At 48.3% G+C, this 25,213-nt stretch overlaps 1 protein-coding gene across 2 annotated transcripts in view; it reads right to left on the bottom strand.

Moving 5' to 3' along the window:
* Positions 1–720: 720 nt before the first annotated feature.
* The window catches only part of TTLL4 (tubulin tyrosine ligase like 4), a 42,596-nt gene continuing 18,103 nt past the window's right edge, over positions 721–25,213 (bottom strand). For both annotated transcript variants that reach the window (XM_066345066.1, XM_066345067.1), the window contains exons 2-19: positions 19,479–21,072; positions 18,487–18,596; positions 18,055–18,118; positions 12,378–12,499; positions 11,825–11,935; positions 11,381–11,457; positions 10,325–10,516; positions 10,143–10,225; positions 9,791–9,919; positions 7,799–7,921; positions 7,405–7,503; positions 6,970–7,104; positions 6,387–6,539; positions 4,875–4,977; positions 4,020–4,230; positions 3,806–3,876; positions 2,999–3,084; positions 721–1,761 (exon numbers count right to left, since the gene is read on the bottom strand). In XM_066345066.1, coding sequence (XP_066201163.1) covers positions 1,599–1,761; positions 2,999–3,084; positions 3,806–3,876; positions 4,020–4,230; positions 4,875–4,977; positions 6,387–6,539; positions 6,970–7,104; positions 7,405–7,503; positions 7,799–7,921; positions 9,791–9,919; positions 10,143–10,225; positions 10,325–10,516; positions 11,381–11,457; positions 11,825–11,935; positions 12,378–12,499; positions 18,055–18,118; positions 18,487–18,596; positions 19,479–20,974 — 3,528 coding nt within the window. In that variant the 5' untranslated portion in view covers positions 20,975–21,072 and the 3' untranslated portion in view covers positions 721–1,598. The remainder of the gene's footprint in view (positions 1,762–2,998; positions 3,085–3,805; positions 3,877–4,019; positions 4,231–4,874; positions 4,978–6,386; positions 6,540–6,969; positions 7,105–7,404; positions 7,504–7,798; positions 7,922–9,790; positions 9,920–10,142; positions 10,226–10,324; positions 10,517–11,380; positions 11,458–11,824; positions 11,936–12,377; positions 12,500–18,054; positions 18,119–18,486; positions 18,597–19,478; positions 21,073–25,213) is intronic.

Here is a 25,213-nt window from a genome sequence, read left to right as displayed (position 1 = left end):
ACCTGATTTCTTCCCATCTGTCACCATGACCTTTATACTGGCCAGCAAAGCCACCTACTTGTGTGGCCTTAAACCTAGTCGGACCTCTTAGTGATCTTTCCATGGCTCCGTGCCAGCTTGCCACAGAACTCCAGGAGCCATGAAACAGGGTGGTCGCCACCTTTCCAAAGCTCACAGAATGACGACAGAGCCCAGGGTGGGACTATGAGCGGAGCTCCCTGCCTGACGTGCAATGGGGAAAATCTGGGTATCATAGACAGGGGCCAGTTGGCCTCTTGTTGGGCCTTGCTGCGAGAAAAAGGAAGTGAAGGTATTCCAGGGCTGGGGTGGGGCGAGCAGCAACCAGGAAGTGCCGGGTTAAGGAGGAGCACAGTCCAAGTGAAAACAACCTTTCTGATCTCCCACCTTGGGCTCCCCTGGGCTCCACTCTGCCCCAGGGGAGAGAGAAGTAGACCTGGTTCAGATGCTGGTGTCCTTGGAAATCTCCATCTGTACAGTTCGCTCAGTCAAACGTTTACTGACCAGTCACTGAGTCTCGGGAAGGGAGGTAGATTCAATTCAGTATACGAGAGTTGAGCCAGTGGTCTGACTGGAAGCCCAGCCTCCAGCGGGGACTGCTCCTGAAACCCATCTGCCATGCTACCAGGCTCTGCCCTAGTGACCTGTGGGCCAGAACCCACTGTCAGAGACAGCCAGGGGGCAAACGGAACGTGAGCCTGCCTTCGAGTGGTGGGGGAACCACAGCTCCTCAGAGACAGCCAGGGGGCAAACGGAACGTGAGCCTGCCTTCGAGTGGTGGGGGAACCACAGCTCCTTCCCTTCTGCCCCAGGTTTGTGCCCTGAAATATGGACAACAGCAGCTGGGATCGCCAGGGCTTCTTCACCAGGGCCACAGGGAGTTCACAGAACCTCTCACCCTCAGAAAGCCAAGAGCTGAAGAGGTAACATTTGTGGCAGAGAAGTCTAGAAGGCAGACCAAGTAGTGACATGAAGTCAAAATAGGAAGACCCAGGGCTACTGGCTGGTGGAAGTATCAAAGGACAAATGGTCTGCAGCTGGTGGAGCGCCAGCATGACAGGAAACAGGTTCATCATGTCATGGCCTCTCCCCGGCTATCAGTGAGGAAGTTGGAAGGTTTCTGGAGGCGGCTCCTGAGCACAGAGGGGGACGGAGGGAGGAGGGGACCGGAGGAAATGAGAACCTGCGGAGCCGCCCCCTCAATTACAAAGGACTCCAGGCCCAAACATATTCCGCTCTCTCCTCTTGAACTCGAATTCAATCACTGCACCAAGGCCTAAAACAAACCACACATGGCTCTCTGCAGGTAGAAAGCAAACCCTGCTTTATAAGGCTCGGTGGCCATCATTGGCTTCTCCACTGAGAGATGAGGTACCAGCCAGGGAGCCTTCCTCACCTCTCCCTGGCCCCACCACCCCGCCAGCCCCCCAGGTGCCCATCTCTGTAATTCAACCACTTCAAAAAAATACTCTGAAGAGGAGCAAGCCGGAGGGGGCAGGGGCTCAGGTTGGTTGGTCGGGCAGCTCCCGTGAGGTAGCTAATGCTGGTACTCCTGGGCAGGGGCGAGTGCAAGTGGCCAGTCACGGGATCACAGCAGCCAGGAGGGAGTCAACAGGTGACGGGGAGACGAGGGAAGCAGAGAGTCTCGAAGTCTGCCCAGAGTACGTGTTCACAGGTAACATCTGCAGAGAGAGGCTGGGCTCTTTGCTGGTGTCCTCACTGTCTTTTGAGGAAACGGGTCTCCTAGGGAAAGAGGAAGAAAGGCCAGCATGGGTCTTCTGGGGCTTGGGAGTAGTCCCATCTTCAGAGAGTGAGATGACTCCCCAGAGGAGCTGTGTTTTCTAAAGGGGACGGACAAAGACATGGCTGAGACACTGTGTGGCTGAGACTTCAACTTATGATCTGCCTGCCGAGTCTGGACCAGGCATTCGCAACACTATGCTGTTACAGACCATAATTATATGGAGGTATAGATAATCGTAAAATATATCTTACTTATCTGAAGGCTTGAGAGCTTAAGTGCAAGGATGAATGTGTGTGAGGGCAGCAGGACTAATGACTTCCTACAACCGCGAGGACAGCTGACGGGGCCACTTCTGCAGACGACCCTGCTCAGCTCAGCCCCCTGGGCAAACCAAGAGTCCCCAGGAAGAGGAATCTCTTCCCAGATCTTGATGAGATCAGCATTTTCTCAACTGGTTGGTGGGAGATGAGCATTTTGAATATCTGTATCTATTCAGAATATTCGGCTCCCATCATAATTTAAGAAAGGAACAAAACTCCCTGAATTCACATCATTAATATAATATTGTATGTCAACTATAATTGAAAAAAAGTGGGTTTTGTTTGTTTCTGTATTTTTCTGAAGTGAAAAGTGGGGAGGCAGAGAGATAGACTCCTGCATGTGTCCGACTGGGATTCACCCGGCATGCCCACCAAGAGCATTGCTGTGCTGCAACCAGAGCCATTCTAGCACCTGAGGCAGAGGCCATGGAGCCGTCCTCAGCGCCTGGGCCAACTTTGCTCCAGTGTAGCCTTGGCTGCGGGAGGGGAAGAGAGAGACAGAGAGGAAGGAGAGGGGGAGGGGTGGAGAAGCAGATGGGCGCTTCTCCTGTGTGCCCTGGCCGGGAATGAAACCCGGGACTTCCACACGCCAGGCCGACGCTGTACCACTGAGATAGCTGGCCAGGGCTGAAAAAAAGTTTTTTTTTTAAAAAAAGGTCTCTAGCCTGGCCTGTGGTGGCACTGTGGATCCAGAGTCGACCTGGAACACTGAGGTCGTTGGTTCGAAACCCTGGGCTTGCCTGGTCAAGGCACATTCGATAAGCAATCAATGAAAAACTAAAGTGAAGCAACTACGAGTTGATGCTTCTCGAGCCCCACCCCCCCTCCTCTCTCTATAAGAACAATAAACTAAAACCCTTTTTTAAAGATCTCTAGACTCACACCCAGCACCTCCCCTTGCCCAGGTGGCACTCACCCCAGCCTGCCAGGCTCCAATGTGGAGAAAGCACTGAGCATCACGTCACCCTTTGGGACAGTCAGAAGTGATGTCGGGAGAGACCACTAAGAGTACAGAAAATGATCAGGGAGGGTCCTGGCACTTTGCCCCAGCTCTGCCTGAGTGATGATCACGGGGTCCCCCTTCCCTTCCCTTCAGGTATAGCCCGTACAGGAAAAAGTCTTGGTTTTCTCTCTCTCTAGACAAAAAGTTGAGGCTACAATGCACTTTTGATCCTTGAAAGAAAGGCACCCAGGGAATCCTAGAGGCAATTATTCCTTTGAAAAGGGAGGGCCATGAGACACAAAGGCAGGGCCCAGGGGAGAAGTGAGAGGGTCTAGAGCAGTGCTGGTCAACCTGGTCCCTACCGCCCACTAGTGGGCATTCCAGCTTTCATGGTGGGCGGTAGCGGAGCAACCAAAGTATAAATAAAAAGATAGATTTAACTACAGTAAGTTACTTTATAAAGATTTATTCTGCCAAACTTAGCGAAAATCCAACATAAAGTACTTGGTAAGTAATTATTATTGTATGCTTTAACTTGCTGTAACTCTGCTTTATAAATTTTATAAAGTTACTTCCCTACTTTATAAATCACCATTACTGTGGAACTGGTGGGTGGTTAGAAAATTTTACTACCAACAGAGATACAAAAGTGAGCGGTAGGTATAAAAAGGTTGACTACCCTTGGTCTAGACCTACAGCCAACCCATGGTGCACTCTTTAGGCAGAGGAGGGAGGAGTCTGAGATGGAGCTGACCCCTCCCTCCTAAGGGCATCACTCACCAGTGGAGCAGAATCAGACGTGGCTCCTGTGTGGAACCCCTTGTAGCACCAGCTCCGAAGCAGATCTACTCCTAGGATAAGATTAGCAGGGGTGGGACTTAAGAGGGTCGAATCAATGGGCCAATTCTTCTTGCGAGGGAGGCCCATTTCTTGGTCTATAAGGATTTAATCTCTCACTAAACATGGCCTCCTGTGGGCATGGAGAACACATCACCTTTGACCTTGTTGCCATGGTACTTCTGTTCCCACTGGGTGGTGAGAATGTTGAAATATCGTGGCTGCTCAAAAAAGCGGAGATAGCGAGAAGAGATTCGAGAAGGAAAAATTCGCTCAAATTGACCCCGGCGAGAAAACTCATCTTCCATCTCGACCAGTACTCGAACATCATCTGGTGTCAGGACATCCAGCACAGATGCATAGAAGTCCTATGGCCCAAGGAAAAGGGAGGAAGAGGGTTTAACAGAAAATATAAGCCAGAGGCAGAGAGTCAAGAAGCAAGGGACAGAGAGCCCAACTGTGGGGTCCTAGGGCCCCAGGATTCTCAGGGGACTCCCAAGGCAGCCTGGTGAGCCAGCTCTGGACCTCCTTGGACCCCAAGTCCACTGAGCTTAGCTGGGGTATGAAGATCCTCTTGGTCAGGGTAAGGGGAACCACTGGGGCACAGACGTTAAGTGATTCATTGGATGAGGTCAATGTCACAACCCAGCAATTTGGACCTGGCAATAGCCTTGTGTCTGCCACGCTGCCAGCTGGCTCCCTCGCCGGCTCTCAGAAAGCCAAACCTTCCAGGGGCTCATGGCACCTCAGGGAAAGAAACCCAAAGGGTCTACAGCTCTGAGGACAAGGCTGGGCTAGTAGAGTATGCCAAGAGCAATGGTCCCTGAACGCGTAATAAAAGCCATCAACTCTACTGGAATGATGTACATGCCAACAGACCTCTGCATGCCCAGGGGACTGTGGACCTGGGTTAGGAAACCCTGCCCTAGACAGAAGAGAAACTGGGTGCTTCAAGGTTCAAATAGTTAAGCAGGGAAGCTTTCTGCAGTCACTGGGGGAGGTAATCTCCTACCTGATCAGGAATTTTCTGGGTCAGGTAATAGGCTTTCTTCAACTTCTGTGCAGTGAATTGCTCCGGGGCCATTCGGCATTTTTCCTTAGGGGAGCTGGGCAGGCTAAGGCAGGGGGCAGAAAGGGAGAAAGGGTAAGGTCAGCAGCTTCACATGCTGAGGACATGTGGAAAGCTGGTCCAGCACAGGAAGACACCCTTCTCAAGAGAAGACAAAAGTGTGAAAATGTTACTTCAGTAGGTCAGACTGCCACGCACTCCATTCAAGCAGCTGACAGTCAAGGAGCCAGTATCATGGAAAGACTCAGAGGACAAAGTGCCCGCTCTGGGTTCTGTTTCAACAGTTATTAAAAAAAAAAAAGATCCTGGAATAACTGCTGTACATTTCAGTTTAGTTTCATTTAGTGAACACTTACTGAATACCCAGATCAACCCTACTGGCTACGGGATCCTGGACAAATCCTTGAACTCCCTGGCCCTCAGTTTCATCATCCACATTACTATAATTCTTACTGACAGACACAAAGAAGGTCTCCACGGAGCTCACTGGATGGCAGATGTCAAATGACAAATAACTAGAGCACACAGTCACACACAAGTCTCTCAGGTATGGTGGGGGAAGCAAGTTTTGTTACTGGCCACTTGGAAAATGAATTCCAGCTGTACCCACTTGTACACGAATAACCTTAGATGGGTTGTTTAATCCCAGTGATTTTCAGCTTCCTCTTCTGTAAGCTGAGCACACCAGGACCAGCTTCGCGGGGCTACTGTGGGGCTAAGTTACAGGTTTTTCCTTACACATAGCAGATACTGGCTAGACCCTGGCTCCCTTCCATCAGGAGTGGTTCCCAGTGGTGTGGGGTGTGGAGGAGAGAGCCCGCACCGGGGCTTCGGGAAGGTGCTGTCTTCAGTCAGGCTTAGAGGGATGGATGGGGGACGTCAAAACAGGGGGGGCTGGCTGGGGGAGTTTCAAGAGGAAGAAAGCCAATGAGCAAAGGAGGAGACAGAATGGGGAGACAGTGAGAGGTTAACAGTTGTTTCGGAGGGGGCTTAGTTAACTGGTCTGTTGGGATCCTTCCACCCCTGAGGTTCTTCGAGCGATCAGCTTGTCAGAGCACAGAAACCAAAGAGGAGTAAAGGGAGGGTGCCCTGAATATCCACTCAAGGGGTTGAAGCTGAGTCCCCAGGCCCTATGGAGATTTGTGAGCAGGGAACCAGTATAACCAAATGTGCTGTAAGGGGCACAGACGTGGCGGAGGTGTGTGGGCAGACTGCAGGGGGGCACAGACGTGGCAGAGGGGTGTGGGCAGCTGCAGGGGGGCACAGACGTGGCAGAGGGGTGTGGGCAGACTGCAGGGGGGCACCGACGTGGCGGAGGTGTGTGGGCAGACTGCAGGGGCAGACCACGCCGCGGAGGAGCCCAAGCAGGCAATGTGCCTGACATCCCTCCTTCTCAGGTTCCCAATGGGGCTGTTTGAGCCGCCAGCCGAGCCACAGAGAATCAAGGAGGCTGACCTGGCGGTGGCACTGGCGGTGCTGCTGGAGCTGGTGGCACTGCTGGAGCTAGAAACATCCTCTGTGTTGGGCAGCACAAAGCCTGCCAGGTTCAGAAGGTCACGGATCATCTGGCCTTTGATGCTGATGTCCAGTGGAGAGTTGGAGTGGAGGCTTTGAGGAAAGGACGCAGAGTGGTAAAAACAAACGCATGTGTTTCTGAGCACGTCCCAGCCAGTGTGTCCCAGTCACTCCCCAGCTTCCCTAGGACAAAGGCTCTGACTTTCAACCCATCAGCACCATCACGGGGGTCTTCTTACCCCACAGTCAATAATCATACTCAGGGTGGTTCTTACCCATAACCTTTATTTGCCAGGGGAAAGCAAGTGGTGGGCGCAAGATCAAAAGAACAATTTTTAACAACTTCTCTCTATCCTCAAAGAACACTGAGATAATGGCAAACAATGAGTAAATGAGCAAATAAACAGATGCTGAAAACACAAACGCTAATGAAAGGAAGGTCTTCCCAAAGTCAGCAAGACTGAAGTGAAACTAGGATCATGAGGATAGAGTTTACTGTGAGGGCCCCGAGCCCACCACCTACCTCGGGGAAATGTTGACTTCCAGGACCCAGGGCTTAAGGTTCTCATCCAGCATGATGTCGAAGCCAAAGAGCTCGTGGCAGCTGTAGGGCCGCCGCACGTACATCTTCAGCAGGCTGGTCACATAGGGCTCTGACCTGGTCAAAGGGCAGAGGAAGGCCTTACCCAGGGCTGCCTGCCAGTGGGGTAGCCCAGAGATGGGAGAGCAGAAGCAACCCAGAAAAAGCAGCTCTCAAGAGACGCCTCTGATCTGCGGCCAGATTCCGGGGATGAATTTCAGGAGAACAGCACAATTTCCCTCTACCCACTCCTTCCTACTCCCTGCTCTCAGAAACTGAAACACAGCATGCTCAGCCTGGAGCACAGCAGTGTGGACCCCATGACAAAAGAGGGGGTTCAGGGGCAGGCCCCACAACCAGGGTGGCAGTGTGACTCACGAGATGATGGTTTTGACAACAACATCCTTTATCTTCTCCCATATGGCATCACTATTGACTCCCTTCTGGCTCAGATAGTTCCATAAAGCTTTCAGTGCCCTGCAATGTGGGGGAGGGATGGGAGTATTGGGGGTTGTAGTCTATGAATTGAGTGATGAAGAGAAAGAAAAAGGAATAAGAAGCACAAAGGTAATTTCTTCATATCTCTTCTTTTGATGTTTTGAATTAAGACAGAGATGAGCTTGGATGCAAATAGATCAATTCTGAATTGCCAAGTGTATATAATCTTTGGGTCTCGTATTAATCTTCCATTCACCATCTCCCTGAACCTCCCCAAACCCCAGAACCCTGTGCTCCTCTGGGTCTCCAACTGGGGGGGACACTGCCTAGGTACCATTTGTGGCCCTGGCAGGCCGTTTCATCTGCATTGGCCTGGTACTCAGCATTCTTTTTATTGACACTATAGTTGGTCAGGTGCATGAACTTGTTGCCAAGGCTCTTCATGGAAGGGGAATACCTGGAAGTGAAGAGAAAGGCAGAGGTGAGATAAGAGGTGAGAGCAGACGATGGTTCAAACAGTCCCCCGACCCTGAGGAGGTCAAGGACAAAAGGACAGACCTTCTCAGACGCCCAAGAGCCTCAGAGCTAAGTCTGCTGGGAAGGTTTCCAGACACCATAACTGAACTCTCTCCTTCATCCCACCTCAGTCCTGCAGGAACACCCTCCCCAGAGTCAGTGGAGAACAGAACCTCCTTATTTCCCATTCCTCATGTGATTCTGTGATTTATAATAGAAATCGGGTTTTGTTCCCAACTGCAGATACAGAGTTCCTAAAACTCTTATAAAATCCTAGGTGATAAAACCACTAAGAGTACCCTGGCCGGTTTGCTCAGTGGTAGAGCATCGGCCTGGCGTGCAGGAGTCCCGGGTTCGATTCCCGGCCAGGGCACACAGGAGAAGCACCCATCTGCTTCTCCACCCCTCCCCCTCTCCTTCCTCTCTGTCTCTCTCTTCCCCTCCCGCAGCCAAGGCTCCATTGGGGCAAAGATGGCCCGGGCACTGGGGATGGCTCCGTGGCCTCCGCCTCAGGCACTAGAATGGCTCTGGATGCAACAGAGCGACGCCCCAGAGGGGCAGAACATCGCCCCCTGGTGGGCATGCCGGGTGGATCCTGGTCGGGCGCATGCGGGAGTCTGTCCAACTGCCTCCCCGTTTCCAGCTTTGGAAAAATGCAAAAAAAAAAAACCCACAAAGAAAACCACTAAGAGCATCTTTTGTTTTAATATTTGGCCCTTGGCCCAGGTTCCTTCTGAAACTGTGGTAATGTCCTAGGCCCCTGGTGGGCAAACTGCGGCTCTTTGGCCCCTTGAGTGCAGCTCTTCACAAAACACCATGTGTGGGCGCTACCTCGATAAGGAATGTACCTACCTAAATAGTTTGAGTTTAAAAAATTTGGCTCTCAAAAGAAATTTCAATTGTTGTACTGTTGCTATTTGGCTCTGTTGACTAATGAATTTGTCGACCACTGTCCTAAGCAGTAAGAATGAGTTTTATTCTAATGAGAAGATTTTTGGGTGGATTCCAAGATAAGGGCTGGTCACCAGAAAGACCAAGTGATGATTAAATCTTGACCTTTTCAGCAGGGCCCCATTCTCTTGAGGAGGTAATGATCCATCAAGCCTACATGATATATCCTCCATAAAATCCCAAAAGTATGGAGATCGGAGAACTCCCGGGTAGGTGAACGCGTGGAGGTGCTGGGAGGATGGTGCACCCCGAGGACCAACGACAGCTCCTCACCCCTTTCCACGGACCTGGCTCTATACATCTCTTCCGTCTGGACGTTCATCTGTGTCCTTTATCATATATTTTATAATAAACCAGTAAACATAAGTAAACTGCTTCCTGAGTTTTGTGAGCCACTCTACCAAATTATCAGAACCCTAGGAGGGGTCATGGGAACCTCTGGTTTACAGCTGAGGGTCAGAAGCACATGTGGCAATCTGGACTTGTGATCAGCACCTGAAGTGGGCAGTGGGGAGCCTTGTGAGGCTGAGCCTGTAACCTGTGGGACCGGATGCGCTCTCCAGGGAGACGAGTGTCAGAATGAGTTACACTGTGGGACACCCAGCTGGTAGTGCAGAGATGTGCCTGGTGTAGGAGAAAACCCCCAGATATGTGGCAACCAGGAGTACCAGGAGCAAAGTGTTCTGTGTCACAGGAAACACACTGGCGGAGAGGAAGACTAGGTTATCCCCAACATACTCCACCTCCTCCTTCATTAATAAGAACTACCAAAACATGTTATTTTTCTGTTGGGTTTCCCTTCCTCTTAGGAAGGCAAACCCCAAAGCTGTCAGAGGGACACCTCACCACTACCACGTACTTGCAACTGGCAAAGCGGACGAGTCCATCCGAAAAGAGATAAATCCGCAGAGGATCATAAGACGTGACATAAACATAGATTCGCAGATCAAACTTGCTGCCACTGATGAGGTAGGGTTTGTGTAGATACCTACGTAGGGAAAGGCCAGTGTCAGACACGTGACACAGGGCATGGGACCCAGTGAGTAGAGCCATGGCAAAAGCCAGCCAACAGTTCCCAACTTAACACAGTTGGCGAGGATGGTCTTTGGCTGGGAGGACAAAGGGCATTAGAACACAGAAATAAGGGAATCCCCAGGCTGAGGAATTGAGAAAACAGGAAGCGAGCGGAACTGAGCTGGAGGCAGACTCACCTCTGTACCAGAAGGGGCCTTCGCTTGGGGAGCTGGCTCCACTTGTGAATGACCTGGATGCCAATGCCTCGAGCTGATGCTGGCTAGAAGTCAAGGGCAGAGGGAGATGAGATTGTTCAAGGCCAATACTCCAGCATTCCCATTTTCAGACCATGGCCTACTACCCCCTGTGACCCACTCACCGGTTTAACAATCCACTTTTGGCGGCTGCTGCTCTCCCAGGCTTTGCGCAGGAGCTTGGCATCCTGGGGCAGGATGAAGGACTGGGGGAAGAAGCTGAACTCCTTCTTGCCAAAGCGGCTCTGCATGCGGGACAGGTTCCGCCACAGCCGGTCCTTTCGCCCGATTTGGAATGAACCTGGGAAGTGATTGAGCTGGAGCAGGGACAGAGTGAGAGCAGGGAGAGGCCCAGGTAAGACCATCGATCCTGTTCCACCTTCCGCAGCAACTTTCTGAGGTCCTGTCCATCTTATCCCTGTCTCCTGTCCCCAAGTGTTCAGCTGCTGAGCACTCACCACAGGGTGAGTAAGGCCCTGGCCGGGTGGCTCCGTGGAAAGAGCACTGTCCCAGTGCAGAGGTGGCAGGTTCCATCCCGGTCAGGGTACGTATGAGAAGCCACCAACGAGTACACCACTAAGTGGAACAACAGGTTGATGCTTCTCTCTCTCCCTCTCTTCCCCTCTCTCCCCAACCAAATCAATGGGAAAAAAATTATAAAGATGATTAAAAGACAAAACAACAAAATTTTAAGCCTTCTAAGAATTGATAGTTCACAACATATGACAGTGATTAAGGGAGACAAGATATTCACCTTAGTGCAAAGAAAAAACTATTGTTTTTTTCCACAACAGCCTATAGAAAAGCACCTGGCCTTCAGTAAAGCTGAGGGTAAGGGACTCATTTGTTCCATTGTGAGACCAGAGCACTCTACCCATATTCAGCTTGGAGAAAGGGAGGCAAACCACAGTGGTTACAGGGGAATATACTAAACTGAAAACACTACATCTCAAGGCACACTAGAGAAGAAAGTGTCTTTGAGAGGCGGTGACTGCCCAAAGCCCTGCAGCTAAACTGCGAAATGTACATGACCAGCTAGGGTCTCACACTGCACCCTCTCCTGTACCCTCTCCACTTCTCCACAATCTTCCTGACTTCTCTGTCACCGCCCTCGCCCCCCAGTACCAGTCTCCTCCTGCCTAGTCCAAACCCCCGAAGAGCACTTCAGAAAGTGCCCTTACCTTCTGGTGCTCCTGAATAGATCGGAAACTAGGAGACTTCATGTGGTGACCCCAGCAGCCCAGCCAGTCATCATTTCCTATAGAAGGCACATCAGGGCGTCAGCCCCTGGGACACAGAGGGGAAGCCCAGTGGCCCCAGAAATAGCACTGGGCCTGGGCAGAGCTCCCAGACCCTATTTTCTAAGAGTTACCATGGCGCTGTCCTACATGAGGCCCTGTAGTCAGGATAAAACAATGGCCCTTTGTCTTTCCATCCTGAGGAATACGTTCCAGCCTGCAGGGAGTTCAGGGCTTTGTCCTCCTACAGAGGCTGGCAAGTTCGAGACAAGATCCCCACACAGCAGGAGGTATCCCCACACAGCAGGAGGTACCTAGGGCTCTTTTCCTGCTCAAAGCCGATCTGCTGGGGCTAAGGACAGGCTCAAAGTAAGGCAAGTGACTCACTCTTGCTAACTTTGAAGTGGGACCGTCCAATGGTCTGCTTGACAATGTTGGGGGTCACTGTGCTCATCTTCCACCGGAGTAGCTTCCTCTGCTCCCAGGGAAGCTTCTCCACTGGGGGAGAGTGGGGTGAGGGTGGAGAAGAGCAGGAGAGTCATGGTTAGAAGATAAAAAAAGATGGCACTATTGCTCAACCTTCCCTGGGTAGGCAAGTCATTAAGTATTGTTCCCAGTCAGAGTTTTAAAGGAGTGCAACACTTTGGGAAAGAAAGGCTACTGCACAGGGAATGGAAACACAGGAAGGAGGGGGGTTGGAAGGGGAAAGAAACAGGTTAGAGGGCAAGAAAAACGCATGGGATTATTGGGCTGACAAGGATCAGCTCAAGGAGGAACAAGAAAAAGGTTTCCCTACCAGACTGGTGGGCCAGGTGGGAAACTGCACCTAACAGCCATTCTGAAAAGCTCCACCCACCCATTCCTTTGCTACCTCCTCCCAACTTCACTAGCTTTCTTCTCCTGGGGGCTCTTCTGGGCTTATCCACTTGGCCAGGTTTACCTTTCTCACCCTGAGTGCCAAAATAAATGGTAGGAGGCACATTGGGAAAGAGACTGTAGATGAGGGCTGGTCGAACAACTCTCTCATTGGAAACAGGTTTCTTCAGAACCTCCAAGCATCCCCTAAGAAAAGAAACAGACCTGTGAAACAAAGGGAAAGCCACAGCCCTGAAGTATTGTTATTTTTACACGTTTTTGGAGGTGCTGTCTTTTAACCTGTACTTCTACAAAGACAAGTGGTCAATAATTATTGAGCAAATATTAATCACTAAGGTGCTAGAGTTAACCTATACACAGCCATACCATTAAATATCATTTAAAGATAAGGTGTCCAATACTGTACTTCATTCTGTGATACAGCGCCAAAATCTCCTGTGACAAGCCACAGGCTGGAAAAATCCTGACAACAGTGGTTCTGAAAGCAGGTAACAAGCTTGGGTGGATATTGGTAGAGGAATATGGTACACTAAGACAAAGAAAAATAAATAACGGAGAAAAAGAATGATATGGAGAATTAAAAGGGGGGGAAAGCAGAAAAGACCTAAGATGAGGTACAGAGATTTTTAAAAAGAAAAAGAGAAAAAGCAATAGAAAGAAATAGTGATACTTCTCTTTTTTTTTTTTTTTTTTTTTTTTTTGCAAGAGAGACAGAGAAAGGGACAGAAGGACAGGAAGGGAAGAGAGATGAGAAGCATCAATTCTCCATTGTGGTGCCTGACCAGGCAGTGGTGCAGTGGATAGAGCGTCGGACTGGGATGTGGAGGACCCAGGTTCCAGACCCCGAGGTCGCCAGCTTGAGCATGGGCTCATCTGGTTTGAGCAAAAACTCACCAGCTTGGACCCAAGGTCGCTGGCTCAAGCAAGGGGTTACTCGGTCTGCTGAAGGCCCGTGGTAAAGGCACATATGAGAAAGCAATCAATGAACAATTAAGGTGTCAAAACAAAAAACTGATGACTGAAGCTTCTCATCTCTCTCGGTTCTTATCTGCCTGTCCATATCTATCCCTCTCTCTGACTCTATCTCTGTCCCTGGTATTTAAAAAAAAAAAAAAATTCTTCATTGTGGCACCTTAGTTGTTCACTGATTGCTCTCTCATATGTGCCTTGACCAGGGGCTACAGCAGAACAAGTGACCCCTTGCTCGAGTGACCTTGGGCTTCAAGCCAGCAACCTTGGGCTCAAGCCAGTGACCATGGGGTCATGTCTATGATCCCACGCTCAAGCCTGTGACCCCATGCTTAAGCTGGTGAGCCCAGCACTCAAGCCAGATGAGCCCGCACTCAAGCTGGCAACCTCAGGGTTTTGAACCTGGGTCCTCTGTGTCCTAGGCCTATGCTTTATCAACTGAGCCACCGTTAGGTCAGGCTCTAATTCATTTTATATTTAGGTTTCTCTGAAGATAAACCTGGTTGATTAACGCTTGTCTCCATTTGGGAAATAATTTGAAACCAGGTTTTCATGTAACAGTATGGTAATCCAGGTCTGGGAATCTGGGGCAATGGGCCGTGGGGTCCCTGAGGTTGTTTCAACACTGGCTCGGCCAAGGCTATCTCAAGAAGTCTCAGAACAGTGACTATCTCAACTATCTATCAGGTACAAGCTGAGAGACCCAGATCATTTCTTTAAATGGCACTGAAAATGGAGAGAAGAATATTATTCTCTCTACTGAGCTTGTATCATCTATAAATATTACTACACAATATTAATTTTTAATTTATAAAAAGCCAATCTACCTATTATTTTGTAGCACAACAGAAACAGGCACTGTATATAAAACATTAGTCTTTTAAGCCTTAGAGATTATTAATGAATTTTAGTGGGCCAAGTTAAATACTAATTCCCAATTAAATAATTCCAATTAATTCAACTCTATTCCTAATTTCCAAAATATTTTAGTTCAAAGGCCTTTCATTTACTAAGTATTAGAATTTAAGACTGTTGAAAATCATGAAGAATGAGTTAATTTAAAAACAAAGAATTGAAAACTCTGATAATATTGTATGTCAAATGCAACTGGAAAATAAAATTTATAGAAAAGCAAAGACAAGATAGGAATGTAAGATAGTACATACACTCTGGAAAAGTTTTAGCAGTTTCTTAGAAAACTAAACAGGCAATTACCAGACAACCCAACAATGGCACTCCTGGGCATTTATCTCAGAGAGATGAAGAGTTATGTTCATGCAAAAATATGTACATGGTGGTTTATTTCTAATAGCCCCAAACTGGAAACAATCCAAATATCCTTCAATAGGCTAATAATTAAACAAACTGGTACATCCATACTGTGAATTACTAGTCAGCAATAAAAAGAAATGAACTATCGATATGTGCAACAACCTGGGTGAACGTGCAGAGAATTTTGCTGATTAAAAATTCCAATCCCAAAAGGTTACATATGGCTATCATTCCATTTGTAAAACATCACTGAAATGACAAAATGATAGAACAAATCAGTGGCTGGCAAGGGTTAAAAGGGGAGGGAATCAGCAGGGATTCTTGCAGTGATGGAAATGTATCTCGACTAAAGTTAGTATCTTGGTTGTACTATAATATACCAGAGTTTTGCAAGATGTTACCATAGGGGGAAACTGAGTAAAGAGTTCTGAGAATCTCTATGCATTACTTCTTAAAACTGCATGTGAATCTACAATTGTCTCAAAATCAAAAGTTAAAAAAAAAAGTTTAATAATAAAAAGACAGCCATGGCCAGATAGCTCAGTTCTTTAGAGCATCGTCTGGAAGCTCAGAGGTTGCCAGTTAAGGCACATACAGGAGCAGATCAATGTTCCTGTCTCTCTCTCTCTCTCTCTCTTCTCTCTCTATAATCAATAAAATAAGCATTTAAAAAAAATAGAAGACAGAAAATCTTTATTAGCTGCCTCTCAAGAGAATTGGACTTATCCTGAAGCGGCTTGGCCTCTTGTCTAACAATGCTGAAAACCATGACCTTTTAAGAGCTACTTAACTTCTCTGGTCCTCAATTATTACATCTGAAAAAAGAGTCTGGACACGATGACCTCCATCTCTAAAATTACACGATTCTTACAAAATGAATATGGAACTGAAAATGCAATAAAATATTACTCAGTAGAGAAAAAGGAGCAATGTTTTCACCGATCTTTCATTGCCAAATTTCCTAAAATAAATATATAAATCATTCATAATTGAGAAAAATAAGATTTTAGCAATCCAATTTCTGATTTTAGTAATCCTTAAAATGGTTGGAATTCCTCAACCTCCACACGCTTGAAAAGCCTCAGAAAAGCTTGAAAATAACATTTTAAGCCTCAAAGAAGGTCTGTGTATTTTGTAGAAGTTAATATATAAACAAATGAACAAACTCCTTTAGTGAATGTTAAGACCCAAATCACCCTTAAGGTTGAAAAAGGTGGAACTCCAAGTCACTTACAAGTTAAATATCTTTCTCTAGGGAGAGCGCCGGTGCTTAGTGAACATCCGATATATACAACCAGAGAAGTAGCTTTGCTTTCCTTAAAGGAGAAGGGGTTAGGCTTAAAGTAACAGAATTTATGCACCAGACTCAGGGTACTATGACAGGATTTCTATTAACCTTCACAGGAAGTCCCAATTCTGTCTCTCCACTTTCCAAAAGCTCTCCACCCTGCTGGTTTGGGGTCTAGAACTAGTACAGCTCCTGCCACCATCACAGTCACAGAGAGGCAGCTTGCTCTGTCCGTGCTAATCTAGGCATGAAAAGCTCCTCTTCCTCTTAGCTTCATCTGAGGCCCACGTGACACAAAGAAAAGCAGCCTGAGTCTAGTGCTCCACATATTATTAGGCAAGCCTGCACACACAGGACTGAATTTTATTAAAATTAGAACAGAAATTTTTAATTAAAATAGAAAAACAAAACTCACCAATTAACCATCTATCCATCCATCCATCCATCTATCTCTCCATCTATCTAGTTTCTTTTACATTTCAGTAGATTATTTTTGTTTCAGTAGATTATTTTTAAAAAGAAAAACTTTAATCTTTAGCACTTTAGGGGGGGTCTTTTCAATATTTAATAAAACAATACAATTGGTAGCAAAGCCTCTTATTGAAAAGGTTGGAAGTGGTGAGAAGAACAAGATGATGCTGAAGAATGTTGACTTTCTACCCAAAAGGTAGTGTATATGATCCTTTAGCAAGTTCCAAAAGTCTCTAGCACAATGACATGTCCTCATTTATAGTAATCTCCTCGCAGTCCTGCATTCCTTCTCTCCCCCAACTCTCCATATCTCAGCTACGCAACACCCTACAGCTACCTGTTTCACAAGTGAAGGGCCTACAGCAGGTGTCCCCAAACCACAGCCCGTGGGCCACATGTGGCGCCCTGAGGCCATTTATCTGGCCCCAGCCGCACTTCCGGAAGGGGCGCCTCTTTCATTGGTGGTGAGAGGAGCACTGTATGTGGTGGCCCTCCAACGGTCTGAGGGACAGTGAACTGGCCCCCTGTGTAAAAAGTTTGGGGACCCCTGGCCTACAGTAAAAGATCAACTTTTTGGTTCCCTAGCTAGAGATAGATTGATGTTACTCAGACTCCCCCAAAGGCAGTCAATAAAATAATCTAGATTAAAGCTATAAACTTTTAATTCAATTTCTTATTACAAAGGCTAATGCTAATCTTATTTTCCAATATAAAATTAACCTCAGCAGGCAGCAAAAGAGCATTTTTTTAAAGATTTTATTTATTGATTTTGAGAAAGAGAGAGAGAAACAGGTGAAAAGTGGGAAGCATCAACTCGTAGTAGTTGCTTCCTGTATGTGCCTTGACCAGGCAAGCCCAGGGATTCAAACCAGCGACCTCAGCGTTCCAGGTTGACACTCTATCCACTGTGCCACCACAGGTCAGCAAAAGAGCATTTCAAAAATCTCTAATTAATAGTATATCTCAGAACTGTTTCTGACAGTGCGACATGCTTATAATGCAAGGTGGCAATTACCCTCAAGTGGGTGGCCTAATAATTTAATAATTTATCTCTTTGTTAACTATTATTAATTTTCAAACCAATTCTTGAAATTTTTTGCTTTTCACTTAAACAATTTCCTGGAGCCTAAAGACTAAATTATAGTCTCAGAAATATGGTTCTTTTAAAAAAAAATCGAATTGACAAGATATATTTCTGGTCCCTTCCATCACTACTTGTTTAAATACTAAAGTCCCAAATGTAAAAATGTGGTAAAAATGAGTGAAGGTTGGCCCTGGACAGTTGGCTCAGTGGTAGAGCATCGGCCTGGTGTGCAGGAGTCCCAGGTTCGATTCCCAGCCAGGGCACACAGGAAAAGCGCCCATCCACTTCTCCACCCCTCTTCCTCTCCTTCCTCTCTGTCTCTCTCTTCCCCTCCCGCAGCCAAGGCTCCATTGGAGCAAAGTTGGCCCTGGCGCTGAGGATGGCTCCGTGGCCTCTGCCTCAAGTGCTAGAATGGCTCTGGTTGCAACAGAGTGATGCCCCAGATGGGCAGAGCATCGCCCCCTGGTGGGTGTGCCGGGTGGATCCCAGTCGGGCGATGTAGGAGTCTGTCTGACTGCCTCCCTGTTTCCAACTTCAGAAAAATACAAAAAAAAAAGTGAAGGTCAACAGGGACATTAATGACTTAGGTGATTAATCTCTTTATAATCTTAGACAGAAAATGAGCATCTACCAATGATCTACACAACCAGCACTCACCGAGAGATCACTGCCACCGACTCACTGGAAGACACAGCACTGAATGAGGAGCACTCCGAGTCTCCTGGGGAGGGGGAAGCAGAGAAGTTCTGAATGGGAGAGGCTATTGCACAAACTCACGAGCCTAGGCAGCCCTTCCTTGGACACCCTGGCTCAGCCTTCTTCCTGAGCCACAATCACTACCCTGTTGCCTTGCACTGCCTTCCTTGAGCTCAACAGCCGCAGGGAGAAGGCAAGAGGGGTGGGACAGGATGACTAGAGAACAAAGTCCCTCAAAAGTCACTACCCACTAACTACCCTTCGACCCCCCCCAAGGCGAATGAATAATGTTGGTGATACAGTGACTCAAGGACCTGGCTCACAATGGTTAGCCCCCTTCCCTAGCAGGTGGAAATCAATTTCCAGTTGGAGGTGAGATGGCCTCCTACTCACCCTCCTCGTCTTCATTCTCATCATGGCTGCAGCAGTCTTCCAAACCATCTACCAGCTCTTCTTCTAGATCTTCAGCCTCAGCCTGATCTAGCTGGAGGTCAGTAGCTGATCTGTAAGAGAGAATCATGCCCCCAGCCAATTCTATAACAGAGGTTACAGTTAGATTCCCATTCCTTCATCATCTCCCAATGTTCATCTCCTCCCCAGTCACCAGTCGCTGTCGCTTGCCCGAATCTCATAATGTATTTTCCGTGCCCTCAGAACTTAGGTCTAGCCGTATTTCCTCATCCCTACATCCCCTATTTTGCAGAGAGGCACTATGTCTTCCATCTTCTCTGAAATCCTTCAGAGCATATAAGTCTAAAATTCTGCATTGAAAATAGCATCAGTGAATGTCTGATTATTGACTTCCAAGTCCCTAGACCACTCTCTGGGAGCTCAGAACAAGAAAGGCCTTGGTGAACCAAGTTAGTAACAAGGAGCCAAGAGAAGAAACCAAGCACATATACGTCCTATCTCAAAAACAACTGTCATACCAAGAATGACTGAGAACCTGATTTGGTTTGGAATTAAATAGAAAAGTCACAGGCCCCAACTCACGGTGTTCAGAGTTTTTATTTCTCCCTAATTATAAACTAAAGCAGGGGTCAGCACACTCTTCCTCTAAGGGACCAGACGGCAAGTATTTTCTGTTTTGTAGGCCATTCAGACTGCCCCAACTACTCAACCCCACCACTGCCACAGGAAGACAGCCACAGACAGCAGCAAACGAAGGAGCAAGGCTGCACTGCGATAAAACTGTACAAAAGCAGGCAGTGCGTGGGATTCGGCCTGTAAACTATAGTTTGCTGACTCTGCCCTAAAGTGAAAACCGTAATTCTAGGGCAGCTGAAAAAATAAAATCAACCTTCAGAGACACAGAGTCAGTGTCAGCAAGTTTTGGTATATACATTCTACTGCTCTGAATGAATCAAAAACTTTCTCCAACTTACCCAATATCCTTAGCAGGTGAGTCCAACTCGCTGGCTTCTTTAGGCCCCTCCTTCTCAAGCTGGCCCAGATGGACGGAAGAGAGGCGGGTGGCCACATCGGCTAAGCCCAAGGGCTGAGGGGGAGAAGGCAGAACTGGAGATTTTTCTTCTCCAAGTGGTGGCAAGTCAACAGCAGACCCACAGGCCGGGCTGTGGCCGAGCCCACTGGTGTGTGAGGCAAGGAGGTGAATGCTAATGCGTTTGGTACAGAAAACTGTACTGTCCAAACCCAGTGTGTCCGAGGCTCCAGGGAGGGTCCTAGCGCCCACTGCAGCGCCCTCCTGAGGGAGCTGCTGGCCTGCCACAGGCTTCCACCGCCCACTCCTGCTGAGGAGATCCCACTGCAAGCTGCGGTTCATGAAACAAGACTGTTCAAACTGGTAGCCTGGCCTCGGCTTCTCAAAGCCTGTTGCGGTCAGCTTCCTCACGGCCTCAGTGAACTGAACCTCCTTTGTCAGAGCCTGGGAAACGGAGTCGCCATCCAGGCCACAGGGAGGTGGCTTTATCTTCATGGCTAAGTCACTCTGCTTGTACTGGGGGGAGGCAACACTGGTGGTGGAAGTGTCTAAGGAGCTACAGGTGGACAGGCTGCTATGGGCAAGGGCACCATGTAGGACAATGCCATTGCTCTTGGGTACCTTGTGTTCAACAGGCTGGAGTGCACAGTCTCCAGTGCCCCCTGAGTGATGCCAGGGGACAAAGTGGATCTTGGGTGTGAATACTGGCTTCAGGCCCTCTGTGGCCTGTGATAAAGGCACTTGAGCACTGTTTGGCCGCATGAAGGAGTTGTTATTTAGCACGGGCTTGTAGGAGGAGGAGGAGGGAGAGGAGAGTGGGGACGGGATCTTCCCTGAGATGGCAGAGGCCAGCCTCTTCCCTGACAGACTCTCCCCAGCTGCCCCCAGCGAGCAGTATGGGTCTGTGGAGGAGGATGCCACGGGCTGGGCCATGGGAGAGACTGTGAGAGAACTGGCCTTACTGGCAGTGAGTGTGACAGGGAGGCGCTTCTGAGGAAGACCAAAAGGTCTTTTTTCTGATGGGCTTGAATGCAAGCAGACAGATTCCAGATGCTGGTCTGTTCTGTGCCTATAGTTGGAGCGGCGGTACAGCAGGGTAGTTTTGAACACGCCCGGGAAAGAAGGTGGGTAACAGGAGCTGCTGTGGCCTGCAAGGGCAGCTGTGGGCCCGGAGCTATGAGCAGTGAGGGGGCAAAAGAAATATGTTGGCAGCTGGGGGACGCCCAGGAGGCGTGGGCCCAACCCTGCTGACAGAGTCTCCACGTGCCTCTTCTCCAGCTTCCAGACTGGCTTCACCTGCTGATGATCCTGGGCCCAGACTTCGCCCTCAGAGGGGTTCTTAGGTGGAGGGGAAGGCACTGTGCCCGAGAGACCACTCTGCCTAAAGCTGTTTCCCTGCTGGAGACCAATTCTGCAGTGCTCTGTCCCTGTGGAGGCCATGAGGGGACCACATCACGGCCACACAGCCCCCGGGCCGGGCGCAGGTGAGGTGCCACACGTCTCCAGCAGCAACAGCTGCATGCTTGAAGTCTGTCAGCCTGCAGGGGAGAGAAACAACTGGGTATGTTACAGTCCCAGGAGGACAAAGACAATGCTACAGTGGCCCTGGGTAAACAAGAGTCCCACTTTAGTATTTCTTGGGTAACCAGTGTTGGGTGTCATTTGAGAGAACGTAAGATTCCTCGGGTGTTTGCAGTGGTCTTTCCGCTGCCTTCTTTTTTTTTTTTTTTTTTTTAACAGGGACAGAGATAGAGTCAGAGAGAGGGATAGACAGGGACAGACAGACAGGAACGGAGAGATGAGAAGCATCAATCATCAGTTTTTCGTTGCAACACCTTAGTTGTTCATTGATTGCTTTCTCATATGTGCCTTGACCGTGGGCCTTCAGCAGACCGAGTAACCCCTTGCTCGAGCCAGCAACCTTGGGTCCAAGCTGGCGAGCTTTTTTTTGCTCAAGCCAGATGAGCCCGCACTCAAGCTGGCGACCTTGGGGTCTCGAATCTGGGTCCTCCGCATCCCAGTCCGACGCTCTATCCACTGCACCACCGCTTGGTCAGGCTGCCTTCTTGAGTTCACATCTGGTCACAGGTCCCCCGTTCCAAGAACGGGGACTTTCAGGTTTGCCATTGTGAGTGATGCAGTGGATAGAGCAATGACCTGAAATACTGAGTTCACCAGTTCGAAACCCTGGGGTTGCCTGGTTCAAGGCACATAAGACAAGCAGCCAATGAACAGCTAGAGTGAAGCAACTACTTCTCATCCCCCATCCCACCCCAAAAGAATCAATAAATAAAATCTTAAAAAAATATATTTCTGTCTCACCATTCACAACTTTACATGAGTGGCTTCTTTCCCTCACCTAACACCAGTGTGGATAGGAATAAGGTTAGTCTACAGTGGTGGAGAAATCAGCCAGTATCTTCCTCATCAACCTATTCTGAAAGGTCAAAGGTCATTTAAGAAACATATTTTAGCCCTGGCCAGTTGGCTCAGTGGTAGAGCATTGGCCTGGCGTACAGGAGTCCCGGATTCGATTCCCAGCCAGGGCACACAGGAGAAGCGCCCATCTGCTTCTCCACCCCTCCCCCTCTCCTTCCTCTCTGTCTCTCTCTTCCCCTCCCGCAGCCAAGGCTCCATTGGAGCAAAGTTGGCCCAGGCGCTGAGGATGGCTCTGTGGCCTCTGCCTCCGGCGCTAGAATGGCTCTGGTTGCAACAGAGCAACGGCCCAGATGGGCGGAGCATCACCTCCTGGTGGCGTGCCGGGTGGATCCCAGTCGGGCACATGCGGGAGTCTGTCTGACTGCCTCCCCGTTTCCAACTTCAGAAAAATACAAAAGAAAAAAAAATAAAGAAACATATTTTACATTGACTGCTCCTTGGCCAACTCGGAGCAGGTCCTGGTGTAGTCTGTTTTTCATGGGTGACAAGTTCAGGTATAAGCAGAGGATTCCCCTGCTGGCCTCTGATGTTCATTCTGGAGCTAAGGCAGTAATCCATGTCTTCAAGAGTCTTATCAACTATATAGACTTAAATTCCATCCCATATGTTGGTGGAAAATAGAAGAAACAAAATGGAAATAGATACTAACATTATTTCTACTTAAAATGGCTTATTTTCAGCAGCCACAGCGGGTCAGGGTGTTCAGAGTAGAATATAGAGGCAAGAAGAAGAGGACAGAAGCTTTCTTTAGTACCAATCCCAGGCTTCCATTTGGGCGGATCCGAGGGATGGAGAGCCTGTCACATACGCTTCCTCATTCGGTGCTTCTTCTAATGTGGAATCTCCGAGCCAGCCTGTAGTTCTGGCTCCCAAACAGTCTATTCAGAACGGTCACTTACTTCTAAATCAAATGCAAAGAATATTCTCCAGTTTTCACAACTGCAGGAAAGGTGGGCCTGCTTTCATGAAGGTATCTGTGTGTGGCGGGGGGGGGGGGGGGGGAGATCAAGACCCCTCTATAAGAAGTCATTCACCTGGGATAACTATGGAATCCTGACCTCCTCATCATGTGTTTTCAGAGTGGCGAAAGGGAAGAAAATAGCGGAGAAGTTTTTTGTTCAAGTTACATTTAAAATACAAACTTCAACAAGAAGAGGAACCCATATTTTGGTAAGAGAATAATGGCAAAGGAAGCTCCAGGATTCCAGTTTACAGCTACAGGAACTGCTGGAAACTGACTAGCAACCAAAAGTCCACAGAAGCCACCCTCTTTTCCTGCAAAAGCTGACTTTTGTGGATTCTTTCTCAAGTAGAGTCAAAGTTCATAACTCATCACTGCTGATGCCCAAAATGATCTGGGCTAAAAAAAATAATAATAATAAAGCATCAATGTCACAACTAGATTTTGATGTCAGTAACCTCAAATTAAGGTGACAGAAAAAGGATTTCCACTAAGTCCAAACTCTGGAAATACTCTGCAGAGAACAATTACCGGTACATTCTGACACGTATAGTAGAGAAGTGCACGCAAAGGACAGTCAAATTCAGCCAGTGGCTTTACAAGACGACACGAGTGTGTGTTGTGTACACTCAACAGACTCCCAGTCCCGGCTCACACAGCCCTCTGTCAGGAATTCACCTCTTGCCCCACCAATATAACACAACAGACATACCAAAGTGATGGGAGGAAAAGGCTAAGGAAATGAAAGTCAGGCCGGAACTCCCTGAAAAACACCCTCCTGCGGTTCCTCGTGTGCATCCTGTTAACTCAGACCTTCCTGTCCTTACAAGTGCTGCTCCTTGGAGCCCTTTCCTTCTCTTTCACCAGACTTAAGAATGATCAGTTCGAGTAACACCTTCTCCAGGTAGCCTTCCTGGATTCTCTGGTTCAAAGAGAACGTCTCATCTCTGTGCACGCCACCATCATTGTTTCTGTTTCACTGAGCTTCAACTATGGACTGCTCATCTAACTAGGGGACATCCTCCAACTAATGTCCCCAGTCCAGGGTCTGACACACAATAAGGGATCAATATTGCTGAGTGAATAAACTGAAAAACTACTATAAATGAGGGGGAAGCACACTAGCGCTGATGAATGCTAGTTTGGGCACCTAATAAATTCCAGCTACCGTGCTAGGCATTTTGCCTGTATTATCTCATTTAATCCTCACAAAAACCTCATATTCAATTTACTGATGAAGAATCTGAGACTCAGAAAAGCTAATGACCTCTTCTATAATTAAATAACCACTAATTAGCAGTATTGTAAATTAAATTTAAAAATAATTTTTTTTTTATTTGAGTTTGTCTGACTCCACACTGCCTCTTAAACAGGAATGAAATACACACTTAGTCATTATCCCCTCTATCACCCCTAAGCTTGCGGAAGATACGAGCCAGCTTAGAAACAATGTTCACTGTTGACACTGAGCCCCTGTGCAGGGAGAGCACCCAGGAGCACAGCCGCACTCACATCAGCACCACAGCCAAGCCCACTCTCCCTCGGAGCCCCGGGTGTCCTCTGCACACCACCCCCCAGGGCTGGGTGAAGAGAGCCCTTCCTTCTGCTCACATTGCTCAAAGTCTGCCTCCCTGAATGCACCCTATGAATCCTCAGCACCAGGAATATGGACACAAATGGCCTGGCATCTAGCTGACTTGATTCTTGATGCAAATGAGGAAGAGAAAGGCGAAGCTGAGGGTGGCCTGCTTCCAGGCAGAGCGCTATGTGGGCCAGCTGGGCAGGTGCCAGAGTAAAGTGGGTTCTTTTCTAACAGGATTCCAGATCTCCTATGTGTCTGCAATGGCCTTTCCCCACTCCCGATTCCTCTCATAGTCCCCATGATGTGCAGGATGGCAACCTGGAAAGGCTGCCTGTCTTGCCAGAAAAGCATTATCTGGAAACGGGCCAAGCAGGTGAGGTGATGTCTCTGTAAATCTTTGGAAAATAGCTCCACAGCTAGCAAGAGATATCCAGCGCTGGCTAAGATGTCTGTGTCAGGAACTGCCAAGCGAAGACAAATCTGTCATGTCATATTCGGCAAAGAGGAGCTTCAGGAACATGAAGTAAACAGTATCATGTATAAATGCTCCAATCTGGCACCACTGGTTCTGGTTCAGAAGCAGTGTCTGGTGTAGACAAGGGGATGATGGTTGCTGAAAGCAGCTTTCTTCTTTCCCCTTACAGAGATCCCTGATGAAACCCAAACTCCACGTGCTGGGGAAGTAGAGATGTAACTA

Source organism: Saccopteryx leptura, chromosome 7 (genome assembly GCF_036850995.1).
Source record: "Saccopteryx leptura isolate mSacLep1 chromosome 7, mSacLep1_pri_phased_curated, whole genome shotgun sequence".
Taxonomy (NCBI): Eukaryota; Metazoa; Chordata; class Mammalia; order Chiroptera; family Emballonuridae; genus Saccopteryx; species Saccopteryx leptura.
Note: the sequence above shows the minus strand (reverse complement) of the source record. Positions and strands in the feature narration are given on the sequence as shown.